Genomic DNA, 14314 nt, shown 5'->3' with positions numbered 1-14314 from the left:
AAGTTGTATATTATACGTACCTATCTGTTACAAATCAATCAACTAATCAGAATTGATATTGGCTAAGGCTAACTATTAAAAATTTGAACTTATATATGTATATCCTGAATATATCTATCGTATATCTCAATCTGCAACACATAAAGTAACAAGTACACATTAAAATCGATGTTGAAACCACATTTGGTCGAGTGTTACAATGGATCTTAGTTAAATACACACTTCATCATGTCTAAAAATAATCAGACAAAACTTCTTTATTGGTAGACAAAAACCATCGTTATCAAGTAAAAAAACTTTTCCTCACCACTATGACAAACAAAAGTTGTAAAAAATTTTCTTTTTTTTTTTCTTTTTGTGTCAATCACTAGCCACCCATATGTCATTTAAGAGACAAAAGAAGTAGTCAAGCTTCTCCAAAGACTAGAAGCAAAACGGCGACTGATGCAACAAGTACCATAACCCTAAAAATGTTTGAATTTTGGAACAATATACATAACTACATAAGCAAACAAAAAGTGAAGGTAGTAACTATGAGTCTTTTTAGGTCGAACTGTGGAAGCTATACCTACAATACAACTACTACAAGCCTAAAATCTCGATTTGAACGAAAATAAATGAACAGGATTGTGTTTGGTCCAGCAAATTTCTATAGAAAAAATAAGATAAGAATTCCAATCAAACTTCACTACTGTGTATTTATTTTGATTACATGTGGATGGTTGATTTAGCTATAACGTAGGTCGATACATATTATTGCAATAATACAATATACCAATATTTTTCAATTTCATCGCTTCATAAGTTTAAAAGTATCTAACAATATATCTAAAATGAAAATTAATACCAATATTTTTCAATTTCATCGCTTCATAAGTTTAAAAATACCTAACAATATATCTAAAATGAAAATTACTATATGGTGCGATCTTCTAGTATTTAAGTATATACATATATAAGCCAAAAGAAAATATATACATTTGTTAAACGATATTAACGGCAGCTAATGCATGTTATTGTATAGCTATATATATATTTCCAGCTTCTGCATCAAATTAACAAAACTATACCATTGTTCTTTGTGCTCCTGAAAATAATAAATGTTTTGTTGATAACATAAATATACCATTGTTTTGCGTTATGCGTGCAAATGAAGGTTGTTGCCTGGTTGTGGAAAAAAGCAATACATCAGAATTAATAATGCGAAGGTAACAATAAATGAGCAAAAAGATTTCGTGGTGTAGTTGGTTATCACGTCAGTCTAACACACTGAAGGTCTCCGGTTCGAACCCGGGCGAAGCCAATTATTTTTTTTTAGTTTTTTTTTTGGTGATTCTATAAACGTATTATAGTAACATTTTCTTGTTCTTGTAAAAGAAGATAATCTTTATTTTCTGTCGAAGTTAGATTAAGATAGACAGACACAGTTCATATCAAAAGGTGAACTTCTTACATTATACATTTGTTCAAAAATTTAGATGTGTAGAGTATCTGAAAGAATTGTACAAACATCCAAATCTGAATAAATTATCAGAGACTGAATTCAATTATAAGAACAAGAAAAAAACATGTCTCAGCTACTCACAAGATTTTACAAAATTGCTTTGTGAGAAATCGGAACTACTTGGAGTTGGTGTGATTGACATCGTTGAGTCCCTGTGAGGAAGAAGAAGATGAAACTAATCTCAAAAACAATGCAAACAAATAAACAAACATTGTTTCCCGCGACATGGGTTTCGCAACTTACTAGACGTTTAAATGATTTGTTGTTCATCGATCTTGTTTTCTCCAATGGCTTAGCTTGATCCAGAGCCTGAGACAACACGGTTTTGTTAACTAAAGAACATATTCAAGTAGAATGTAATGCAACCGTTTGATCACCTGAAGAGAAAGGACAATAAGACAAATCGAGTTTTGTGTTTTACCTGAATCATAGATTCCACACGACGCCGCATCCTGGTGTGCATAAATCCCTCTGAAAACTGTGATATGACAACAAACAAAAAAACTCAATTTTTACAAATTCATATTCGCAGAGAGAGACTTGAGTTTTGGTATTAAGTGAAGTAGTGAACATGAAAGAAAGATTAACCTTGACGTGGTAACTAACATAAGCATGAAAGGTTGATAAATTCCACACAGTACGATCAAGCTTTTTTCCTTCCACATGCCGAGGAAAAATGACTGTGATATATCAATAATCTCAGAGTAAGTTTCTTTCAGATTGGTGCTACCAATGAAAATAAAGATCAAACAGAATATTTTTTAGAGAGATCATACCAAAAGTTACAAAACCGGCATTAGCAGATAATGTTTCTTTAGGAGCTCCCTCTAATTCCTGTGGTGCAGTTGGAGACCACGAACAAGAAGGTGCAGTATTAAGCGCAGCAGCACGCCTAGCCTCTACAAATTCCTATATTATAAGATCCATCTTTCAGTAAATACAAAAATCAAAACCTGTCGCAACATTTTAACTTTGATCATTTTGTCACCTTTAAGAAAGAAGTCGCTAGAACTGTGTCGACAGAGTCTTTAAATCTCATTGGAAAAGCCACGGTGACTTTATCTGCCTGTGAAGCATACTTTTAAGTTATATATCCCTCTATATTCTTACTATCCATAAGAATCTACATCAATTGTTAAACATGGAACTTCTATAGAGTGTGTAGATATACCTGAGGCACGAGGAAAAATGTCTCGTTAGGTCTATGCATAATTGCTACAAGCCTATCCAGCTCAGGAGCAACCGTTCTTGAAGCTAAATGCTTGAAGATGATTTTTAACGGCGCACCCATCACCACTTCTCTAATGGAAGCTAGCTTCGTTAATAACTCTGCGAAAACAAAGTTACATTCCATGAGAGAATGAAACAGACTTTCAAAAAGCAAAACACATCAAGTTACGTAGAATCATTTTATCGATTAGAGAAAGAGACTCGTTATCAACCTTCATCCGGACGAACTTTAGAGAAATTGAGCTTCAGGGTAAGACTAAAACCATCTCTTGGAGGATCAAGTATTTGAAAACCCGTCCCATAAGTGGTTTTAATAGCTTCTATAGCTCCTAAAGGAAGTCCATCAAAGGACATTGCTTCAGGTGGTGGATTTGGTAACGAAACAGAAAGCAACAAAAGATTTGGATTTTTCATTGTCACCTAATCAAACAAAACTCATATATTAGAATACTTAACAAGAATCATATGGATCTCAGAGGTCAAAACAATGTTGGTATAAAAATTCACCTGAACATGGTAACGAACATCATCGAATTCAATCCATTGATAATCTAGCTCCACTGCTTTATCAAGACTGAACCAAACACACAAAATCAAACAGCTGAGAAAACTAACAAAGTATCCAACTTTATTGCCATTCTACAAAAACCCAGTTCTCAGAAATGTTTCAGATTCCTTAACCAAATCAAAATCAAATCGACCAAAACCAAACAAATGGGTCTAATTGATTTCAGATTAGCTAAACCTAAAACTACAAGGAAGATAAGATTTGAGAATCGAAATGACTCACTTCTGAGCTCGTGTCAATAGCGTCTGAAGAAGAAACCTTGAATGCGATTGCAACAGTATCATCGATCACTTTTCTCGTAATACACAAAACAGTCAATTTGAAACCCTAGAGTCTGTGGGTTCGTTCTCACGGGATCTAATCGGAGAAGAAAGAGAGCTCGTCGGAGACGACAAACAAAGACGACCGCGAGAGATTCTCTCTGTCACAACTTGAACGTTTCTTCGATAACTTTTTTGGAATTTACTCTGTTAATTTTTCATTTAACTCAGTCAAGTCAAAATGGCGTCGTTCATATAATTTGAATGGCCCATAGGCCCAATTCATATAAGACCAGCCCATTTCGTTAATATATAGTTTTGAGCCTTTTTTTTTTTTTTTTTAGTTTTGAGCTTTTAACATTAGCAAATTGTATTGAATGTTAACAAATATTATCTGTATGTTTTGTTTTGTATCAGCAGTGACAAAATTAGGGGTTTTCTAGATTTTTTTTTTTGTTCTTTTGGCTGTAGGTTATATATACCTGGTATGTTGATTGTAATGTGGCAAATTTATTATTTATTTATTAAGACCGTAATAAATTAAACGATATTTTTTTAGAATATGCTTTAAAATATAGTTTTAGATTCCAGATAATGATAATTTTATTGGACATAAACGACAAGAAAAATAGTGGAGCAATGTTTATGTATTAAATAACTAGGAAAATGACCGTTTATGTGTGCTTTTAAATTGAGAAATTGTAATTTGGATAAGATACTTTGTTTAAGATTTCAAATAAAAAATGCCCTATAGAGATTTTTTGTCGAAGATTTTAATTAGACCATATACATTAGCTTTTTCATCGATGAAAAGACAAGATATTTGAGCTATATGTATATATATATATATATATATATATATATATATATATATATACATTCAAATTTTAAATTGACCAGAGTGAGATAAAGACAAATAAAATATGCATGTGGAGTGTTTATTTTTGATAAATATCAAAATAGACTAGTATAGTTTGTAAATGCATGTAAGTTAACGTAACGGAAACTAAATGTTTGATACGAAGTTATTTTTAGTTGTTATTAACTCATGAGTTTTGAAAATATTCCTTTGAAGCTATTATTTTTCTTTTGACGACAAAAATATGTATATTTTAGGTTAGATATGAAAGCTACATATCTATATATAAAAAGAAGATCGTTTTTTCTAGCTTTGAAATGAGCTTGATCGTGGCCCGACGGATGTGAGAGATGAAGGAGCCTAAAACACCAAAACTAGCTCACGTATCTATACGCACACATATACATACCACATACGGTCCTACTGCATTGACATAAGTTTACATAAGATATATGCATGTGCATAAACATACAAATACATATACATAGTAAAATGAGTAACGTTAGCAAGATAGGTCATGCACTTGTCTTGGCAAAAGGGGAACCCTAAGAGAATCCACTCCCTAGTCCATAGTACCACTAGACCAAAACTTCCATATTGCAGTATTTTTTTGTTTGTTTCCATTATATTGATAGGTAAGACTACTTATGTATAGTAGTAATAAGATTTTCATGAAGTCTTTTATGATACGAGACACTGGCAAAATTCAACTAATTAAACTAGAGTAAGTTGTATTTGTTTTTGTGTTTGGTATGAAACATTCATGCAAAATTGATATTAATTTGTTAGATTCCAGCATAACTGTTTTAATACAGTTTTAGTAAGCAAAACTTGTCACTTACGAAGTTGTGAGACTATAAACGGTTCGAAATTTATAATATGCATATTAATGTCGTTTACAAATATTACCATCTCTCGAGTCTAGGGTTCTAGTTAAATAGTACCAGAAAGTGTTGTTTAAAACAAGGAGAGTACAAGAAAGTAATTTATCGAATATGGATAAGGTGAGTCATTGCCACGCATGTTGTCGAGTACGTACAATTACGAAGGCCCATCATTTTTTATATATTTTCTTTCTACGTCACTGAATCGAACGAACACTATATATTTAATTACGTGTATATTTAATATTATAAGTTACTTGTACAGTTGTATGTGTATATTAATGGAAAGAATCTTGTAGGACATACGCATAAAGCCATTGGATAAAATCTACACTTTATGAGTTCAATTCAATTGACTTCACGCACTTATAAACCATAATCACAACTGTATATACATATGTTGATTAAGTTGTTTTAAGAATTGTGTTACAAAATGTAACACGTAAATAAAAAACCAAGTAAAACCATATAATCATCACATGCATGTGCTAAATGTGTGAAAGAGATAGATTCGTATTCGTATATAATGAACGTGAATCCGGGTTGATCACATGGACTGCCTTTAATTTCAAACCTTGTTTTGTCTCATTACATGTCGGAGAAACCACCGAATTTTTAGTTTGCCCATCACGGGATGCTCTATAGCTACTCCATCTTCTAAACTCACACCAACTCTCTTTTTCTTCATATATTATATTCCCAAGTTAAAAAAAAAAAACTATATATGATAATTAAACATAACTTAATTTGTATGGCTCACATATATACAAATAGGCCAACATTAATACTTCGATGTATTACATTATTTTATCCCCTTTATCTGTATCTCAACTGAAACTGATTCTATTATTAATCCAGGTTCGAACTACATTACGTAGATACTCTATTTACATCCATGTTCGCCAAGATAAATTAGTCGTGTCGAACCAAAACAATATATATATTTCAGTTTCTCTCATGTACGTAGCAATCATGACTCATGCGTGATGTCCTTAGACAATTTATCTTAATGAAAATAATTCTACGAACTAAAAGTGACATTCTATGTATATAATATGATATATAATATATATATATATATATATATATATATATATATTGGTGAAAATAGTATTGAGAGTGTATATTATGTTGTGTATGTGTGGCAATATTTTGTCTCATTATCGAATAAAACCTTCACATATTATAAATTTATAATCAACCAGAGTTGAAATAATCATACTCCTTTAATTAACTGCTTAGAAAAAGAAGAAAGATTTCATCGAAGATACTATGATTTATCATTTTCATCTTGTCTGACAAATACCATTTTGTTCAGCACTAATCATATCAATCACTAGTTATTATGCACTAATCGCAACAATTATTTGGAATTTGTTTTGCTAAACAGTGAAAAATAAAGAAGACTTGGTTTGTTGTGGTCCCTTTTTGTAATTGTGATCTCACTTTCACCGCAAACTAAAAACTTTAGATTTTGTTTGATTTGGTGATCGTCTTGTAAAACGCAGTGAGTGGTTAAGACTTAAAGATCTCACGTGACGGTGCATTGACTCATCAACGCGAATTTTACACGGCTCGATTTGATATAATTACAAAACCATTACTTCAAGTCTAATTAATTTAACAACAGCGACCACATACGTTTTATAAATATAAAAACCGTTTTCAAGCAATACCCCAATAATTAGTATATAAACTATATTTTAAAACCAATATGGGTGTAAATTATAATTGATGCCCCCATTTAATCAAATAAATGATAATTAGTAATGTTAGAAAAACACACAAAAAACAACTAAAAGCAATAAGAAAGAGTAATTTGAAAAAGTTGTATAAAAATTATAGTTATGATTGGTATAAGCGGCAGTTTAAATCTTCAAAAAATAAAAAATAATATATATATATATATATATATATATATATATATATTATATCATTCAACAAAATAAATTAAATATCCTAGAAAGTAATACATATAAAAAAAATATAGAAACTGAAGAAAAAAAATAAACACTCAACCACCATAACAACGATATGGGTTAGTTATATGAGTATAACTTATTTTAAATAAACCGTAACCATCTTATAACTTTATTTTCTAATCAATAGTGTTCGAATTTGAATTTGCTATTTACATATTTTTATAGCAAATTCAGCTTATAACAGAAATTTCCTCTACTATAAAATTATATGAAATTATAATATTTATTATATTTTTACTCTGATAACTCGTGTTATGATTCTAATCTTGGTATAGAGATTGTATTAGAGTTATTTATTTATTTATATATTGTGTGAGTCTAAAGGCATTCTAAATATTTTGGAGAAGTTAAGAGAAAAAAAAAAAGATACAAAAAGGAAAAGAAAGGGTAGTTGTCGGCAAAGAAACAGAAAAAATGGGGACAAACCTGTAAAAATAAGAACGGTCAACTGTCACTTTGTCAGTTGGTCAACAAAAAGGAGATGACGTGGCCCAACCGTTAGTAGCCGACACCAACAGACCAACTTCCTCTATCTTCCTTCCGACATTCATTTTGGTTCCTCTCTAATCTCTCTCTCTCTCAACCTTTTCTAGGGATTTTTATTTCTAAACCACATGTTAATTTCATCACACAAACATTATATAATAAAATTTAAAGCATTTTTTGAAATTTCTAAAAAGGTATTTTCTCACATCCCAAGTACTAGATTTTTAGATTTTTACGTTGTTAAATTTTTATTTGATTGAGTTTTCTATCCCCAATTTTTTTTTTTTTTTGGACTTAGGATGATACTAGCTTGTATAGTTAGTTATATATATTATCAAAAGTTTGGATTTGAAGTGTATGCAACACGTTCTATACGTTATAGATGTTTAATATTGGGTACTCATTGTTTAAGGTTACTATTTCTTGAGAATATTTCATTACAATTACAATATATTTTTTTGTTAATATTTCTCCTTATTGTAGGTAAATAATATGAAATATCCACTACCAAATTTGCATCTAAGAAATAGATAAATAAATAAAATATTATAATACGGGTTATTTTAATGAATTTAGTTCTAATTAAAAGTGTAGTCACTTTGTGGAATGACTTTCTTGGTTCTTCAGGCGAATCACTTTCACACGTAAAACATGAAAAGTTGCAAGTGACGAGTTTGATTCCCTTACGTGTCATGGACACAGTGAAGAATCTAAATATATAATTCATTTATTTGATACTATGATTGTAATTACTTCTTTTACTTATAATATTACTTAAAATATTAAATCCATATATATAGTTTCTCGTAAAATAATGTATAAAAATAGATGTAAATGTCAAAATTTCAGCTGCTAATTTTATTTAATGAAACCTTAAGATTATATGAGCATATCAGCATACTCAAAACATATATGGTGATGTTGAAATTTAGATATTTTTGCATTATGCTTGCGATTTTTACAAACACAACGTATTAATTATCCGTTGGGAAATATATGAACATGCATTAAGTAGTAATCGATATGGTCTTCCAGAAAGAGAAGTGGAGAACCCATGGGAATATATGTGCTTTTCAAATACTCTATTACGTACGCGCTGGTTAGAAAACATTCAAGAATTAATTGGAAAACATAGTAGATATATCAAGTGTTATTTCTCTTTAAAGTATAATATTATTTCAAAGAGAGATTGTTAATGGATTTCGATAAAACTCGCTTGTAAAAGGGATGATCTCGTTCGAGTTCGGATACTTGTTGTACGTGGTGTTACTGGTGTACATGTGTTCACACGTTGATACTAGATAATTGTATTATGTGGTGTGTTCGTTCACACGTTGGTTTGCCATAAACCCTGTAAACTAGGTTGAGTGCAGTTGCACTAGCTTTTTCCAACACCCCATCAACGTATGTGCGTGGATAGGTTAGCACAATTATGTCTCTCATACTCTTTCTTTCAAAGATGTGGGTGTCGTGTTACGACACTAGTTATATATGCAAAATGGCTTGATTTGACATATATGTGCTTACTTGGGTGTTTATATTAGTTGATGGATCGATACAAAACAGATACATCTTAATTAATGCGGATCAGACTACTTATTCAAGAGTTCCTTTGAGTACATATGTCGAGTGTTGATTGACCAAACAACTAATAATTATCATATATGTATATATTATCAACAAACATCCACCTAGATATTGTCAACATATTATAATTTATATGATTTAAATTACAAGAATACACCCATTTCTTAAGGATGTATCGATTAAAATGATTTTGATTTTATAAGTCTTCATTCATTTAACAATGTTAAGCAAATTTTATCACTAATCTTTGACTGGATAAAGTAAATTTGATGATATAAGTTAGCATTTTGATCCATCCTTAATACATATTACATGTTATTGTAATTTTAATGTATCAAAATTTTAATGAGAAAAAATAATAAAGATTAGACCTTAAAATCTTTATATTTCAGTTCTATATATATATATATATATATGTTCTTAAACCTACATAAAAATGCTAACTGGTAGCACCAAATTTAATTACAAATTAAAATTACAAATGATAGAAACATTGTAACTGACTAACACCTAATTTTAATATTAATTATTGATAAAATAATACAACATTATATTAATTAGTTACAATATCAAAAAGACTGATATAACAGATTTGTTTTCTTTCTATCATTTCAAATTTTCTGCTCATGTTGTGATTGTTTTCAAAGAGATCAACCTACTGTAATAAAATTCTTAAAAGTAAACCCTAATAAAATTGAAAGCAAACCGAATATCAAATAACAAATTTTCTGCAATGTTTTAAATAAAAGCCAGAGTAATATATATTATTACTATTACTCTCTTAACACTAGTCTACCTTCAACTACTTTTAAGTTTTTAACCATTGACATTTCATATAAACATAGAAAAGGTATATTTGATTGCGACCCAAAGAAAAAAAAGAAAGTTTGTATATGCATTAAAAACACTAGGAGGAAAATTCATTAAGACAAAAGTATTGAAGATTGATTAAGTTTGACCAGCAATAGGTTGACATGTGGAGCTGACGATGTACCGACACGACGCTAACTAGGCGCCACACTAGACATGGCTCTTCTAGTCACTACCACGTCACCTCTCTCCCTTTTAAGAAAAAAGCAAAAAAAACAAAAAAAAAAACCCTACTACTACGTCACTCTTGTTTTCTCATTTGTTGCCCTTTATACAATATTTTATATTATATTATAAGGTGTTTTGTCATATGATACAGTCACATATATCTCACTCTACGTTTATAATGCATAATCGCATGTGCAAAATTCAAAGTGGATAGAATTTTTATAGTTGGCTTATTGTTTGAGACCATTATTATTATGATAACAAAAAAAAAATCTATAGCTTTCTCGAGCTCAGAATCAACCATTTGATTATAAAACTGGATATCCAAATTAGTCATTAGCTACACTCATTTTTCATGGGCATATATATAATCAATAGAAAACATTGTCTCATTTAAATTAAACTTGATTCACATTTTTTATATATATTTGGGATCATTTTTAACAATATTATTATCACAAAAATCAACTCAGAATTTTTAATTCGGATACAGAAGCCCTAAAAAAAAAGAAATCTCTATTGAGTTGAATGGCATTGCACTTGGTTTAGTTAATTAATTAGTTAAATGATCATAAGAAAAATGAAAATGAGCTATATACGCACAGAATATTTAAATTCCCATCTACCAACAACATATAAATTTAAAATATTAGAAGTACTGATTTGTGAAGATCTCAGTCCCATAAAAATCAACCTTTATCCAATATTCCAATGTAACGTTATCCATGACTTTTAATAAAATGGATTACGGGTCAAATTTGGTGTGACGCAAACAAACTAACCTGATCCAATGAAATCAATTTTAAAAACCATTGTTTAGTTTTAATAGTATAAAAATTGTAAAAAGAGCATGGACTTTGTCACTCTTGTCTTCAGTAGGAATAGGATCATATCTAAAAAACTCCGAAACAAACGCAGATGCAACATTTGACCAGGCCACAAAGAGAGATATGACACGTTGTATTACACTGTGGGACACTCTGATTGGTTTGGTAAAGGACAGACCCACCGATCCAACTCCCAAAAGGTCTCACATTCGTGGCTCGTGGGTTGCATTGTCATGTCCCTAACAAATAATAATGATACATTTTGACGAGAAAACTTCAAAGATATCGATCGTACGTGGTGCTTATTACAAGTGTTGGATAATTTTTGTACCCATTTTTTACTACCTTAAGTATGTACTGTAATAACTAATTTGGGGTAACTCTTATAAATGCAAGTTAATTGCAACTTTGTGGAAACTCTAGAAACAACATAGAGATAAAGTTGGTTCCACGCCCATATGCAATAAACAATAATCAGATTTGGCAAGGCAGATTAGAAAAAAAGACTAATGTTTCATGCATGTTTTGTTGATTATTTACTAGGAATAGTGCAAGTGGTTGCATTCATATAATAAAGATAGAATTTAACCAAAAAGGTAAATAAAAATGAAAGGATAAAAAAATGTCCATGTTAATAGAGACTCATTGGACAATAGAAGATAGGATCATAAAGTGTGCATATGCATGTATGAGAATGTTAGTTGGTAGTTATAAGTTTGGTGGGTTTCTTAGAAGTTAAATATTTAAGATTACTCCTTTGACCTTTTCTTTATCTTCGCTTTGTTGTTTGCTTTTTTTCTTCTTTGCGATTTCATTTCTCATATTTTTTTTTTTTAGTTTTTGACTAAGGATAAAAACACAAATTCTATAAAACTCTACAGTGATAACAAAACAATTAAAAATTAGAAATACTATATTTTCTGATAACCCGAGAAAATTATAGAACTTTTAGTCCATAATTTCTCTTGATCTTCGAGGCAAACCGTGGATATTATCTGGTTTAAAACATAAGATATTTTTTTCCAAATAGAGTTCAAATTATACTTTTGAATTGTCACTCTCAAAGCTACTAGACCACTACCCACTTGATATATATAACAAACTACCATTTTGTACATATAATAAATTTTTACATGTCTTATTGAATTCTAGATTTATAAAATATACTCCTACGATCGGTTAGCAACTCAACATAAAATGCTACATATACTATAAATTTTGTTCATGTAGATGAAAAAAGTAGAAAAATAGTAAAGGAATAGAAGATAACATTGTTTTATTTTTCATATACTAGAAATTTTATTTGAATAGAAGATAACATTGTTGGGCTCAATGATGATGGATTTATTTTAGGATTTGGTATTTTCAATTGTTTAATACAGCAATTAAATACTGTAGAGTAAAAACATGGTAACTAGTAACTACGCATTATACGATTCAAAATGATCATAGTCATGAATGATTAACCAATATGAGTTAAGATTCCCTTTCGGAAACTGATATTTAAATGTCAAATTGTCCTAACATGCGTTTAAAAGATCCAGTGACCCAATTATTTTTGCAATCTGATCATCTCTTGATTGGAATACTAATTAGTACTAGTATTTGAATTAGGATACTAATAATTAGTTAATACAAACAATTAATAAAGGAGTAGCTGGTTTGGGACAAACTGGAAAACGTAAAAAATGCGAACTTACCAAGTCGTTGTAAGCTACCACGTTTATGCGGACATAGATCAAACCGGTGGGTCCAAATACGACCAATGCCTAGATCTCTTATGCATGTGATCGATCACAAGATCTTGGTTCTGTAAAAAAGTAACATTCCAAAATATAAACCATAATAAAATTAAACAAATTAAGATGAACCTAAACGATCAAAATGAAGGGGTTTACAAAAATATTTTGGTTTTTTTTTTTTTTTTTTTATAGTTTTTTTCAATCAATGTACAACTTATATTTACGAAATACAGGTTGAACATCTTTACTTTAAAATAAACCAAGAAAGATACATTTTTGTATCTAATCTTGTATCTAATCAAATTGTTCTGTATTACGTGTGATTTATTAGAGACTTGGCAAATAAAATTGAAAAAAAGAAGAAGATAAGATGAGTGATTAGTCGGAGAAGAATACTTGATGATTAGTTAATACCGTTATAGTGGTCCATATGCGTGGTCACAGTGCTAAAGACAGGCCAATAACTCATGTCCACAGAACCTTTCTTGTTTCACCATCCCAATAGGCGAAATAGAGCTACTACATGTAAATCTTTGAAACTATACGTGACTGTACTTGAAATAATTGAATAAAACTTTATTGTTGTTTCTTAAAGACATTGTACCTTTTTTACATATCTATATTTTTTTTTCATTCATTCGAATATTATATTTAAAAAATCAACATTATTCTCATAAAAGGTAATTTTAAAAGGTAATAGGTGTTAACAAAAAAAAAATTATAAGGTAACTAATTTTTATAATATTTGGTTGATGCCTTGATGGTTAGAGATTTTAATGTACTAACATGAAAATCATTATAAAAACCCGAAGAGGAACATTGCTAACCACAATATCCTTTGTGTCCTTCATTCTCATGATTCATTTTTATGATGCCACAATTTTTTTTTTGTCCAGACGATTCGATGTTTTGGACATGCATGAATACAAAGATGACCTAATACTAATACAGTATATATCGGATCATATCATGGGTAAACTAGGAATTGGCATGGATTAAATAAAAATAATTTAAATATGGACATAAATAAATTAATGATTTCGATAAATTACAAAAATAGAAACAATAGTTCTGTATAAATTACAAAATAGTGAACAATAACACCATGTCAACATCTCAGTTTATTTCAATATTGGCTTATTTGTCTTATGATCTTCTCATATTATGTGTTTAATGAAATATCTTTTCATTCAACTTCTCACAAACCTAATTATTTAATCCTATATTTTTTCTTGATGATAAAAATTTAGCATTTTAAATGAGCACTACTACACTAAATCAAGTACAGTATATCTTTTTTAATAAATCCAAAATTAAATATAATTGAAACATGAATCCAGATATACA

At 29.8% G+C, this 14314-nt stretch overlaps 1 protein-coding gene and 1 non-coding gene across 2 annotated transcripts; one reads left to right on the top strand and one right to left on the bottom strand.

The window, feature by feature from the left end:
* The first annotated feature begins 1229 nt into the window (after window positions 1-1229).
* Window positions 1230-1303, top strand: TRNAV-AAC. Its single transcript has one exon. It is a non-coding gene; the product is annotated as a tRNA-Val (tRNA).
* Window positions 1304-1427: 124 nt separating this feature from the next.
* On the bottom strand, window positions 1428-3753 carry LOC17897234 (actin-related protein 2/3 complex subunit 2A). Its single transcript, XM_023790044.1, has 10 exons — window positions 3525-3753; window positions 3242-3308; window positions 2947-3154; window positions 2676-2833; window positions 2493-2570; window positions 2281-2413; window positions 2093-2184; window positions 1926-1982; window positions 1748-1813; window positions 1428-1656 (listed from the first exon to the last, which is right to left on the bottom strand). The coding sequence occupies exons 1-10, from the start codon at window positions 3584-3586 to the stop codon at window positions 1621-1623; spliced, it is 957 nt and encodes a 318-aa protein (XP_023645812.1). The 5' UTR covers window positions 3587-3753; the 3' UTR covers window positions 1428-1620.
* Window positions 3754-14314: the final 10561 nt, after the last annotated feature.

Source organism: Capsella rubella, unplaced genomic scaffold (genome assembly GCF_000375325.1).
Source record: "Capsella rubella cultivar Monte Gargano unplaced genomic scaffold, Caprub1_0 scaffold_1, whole genome shotgun sequence".
Lineage (NCBI taxonomy): Eukaryota > Viridiplantae > Streptophyta > Magnoliopsida > Brassicales > Brassicaceae > Capsella > Capsella rubella.
This window is presented reverse-complemented; position numbering and strand designations above follow the sequence as displayed.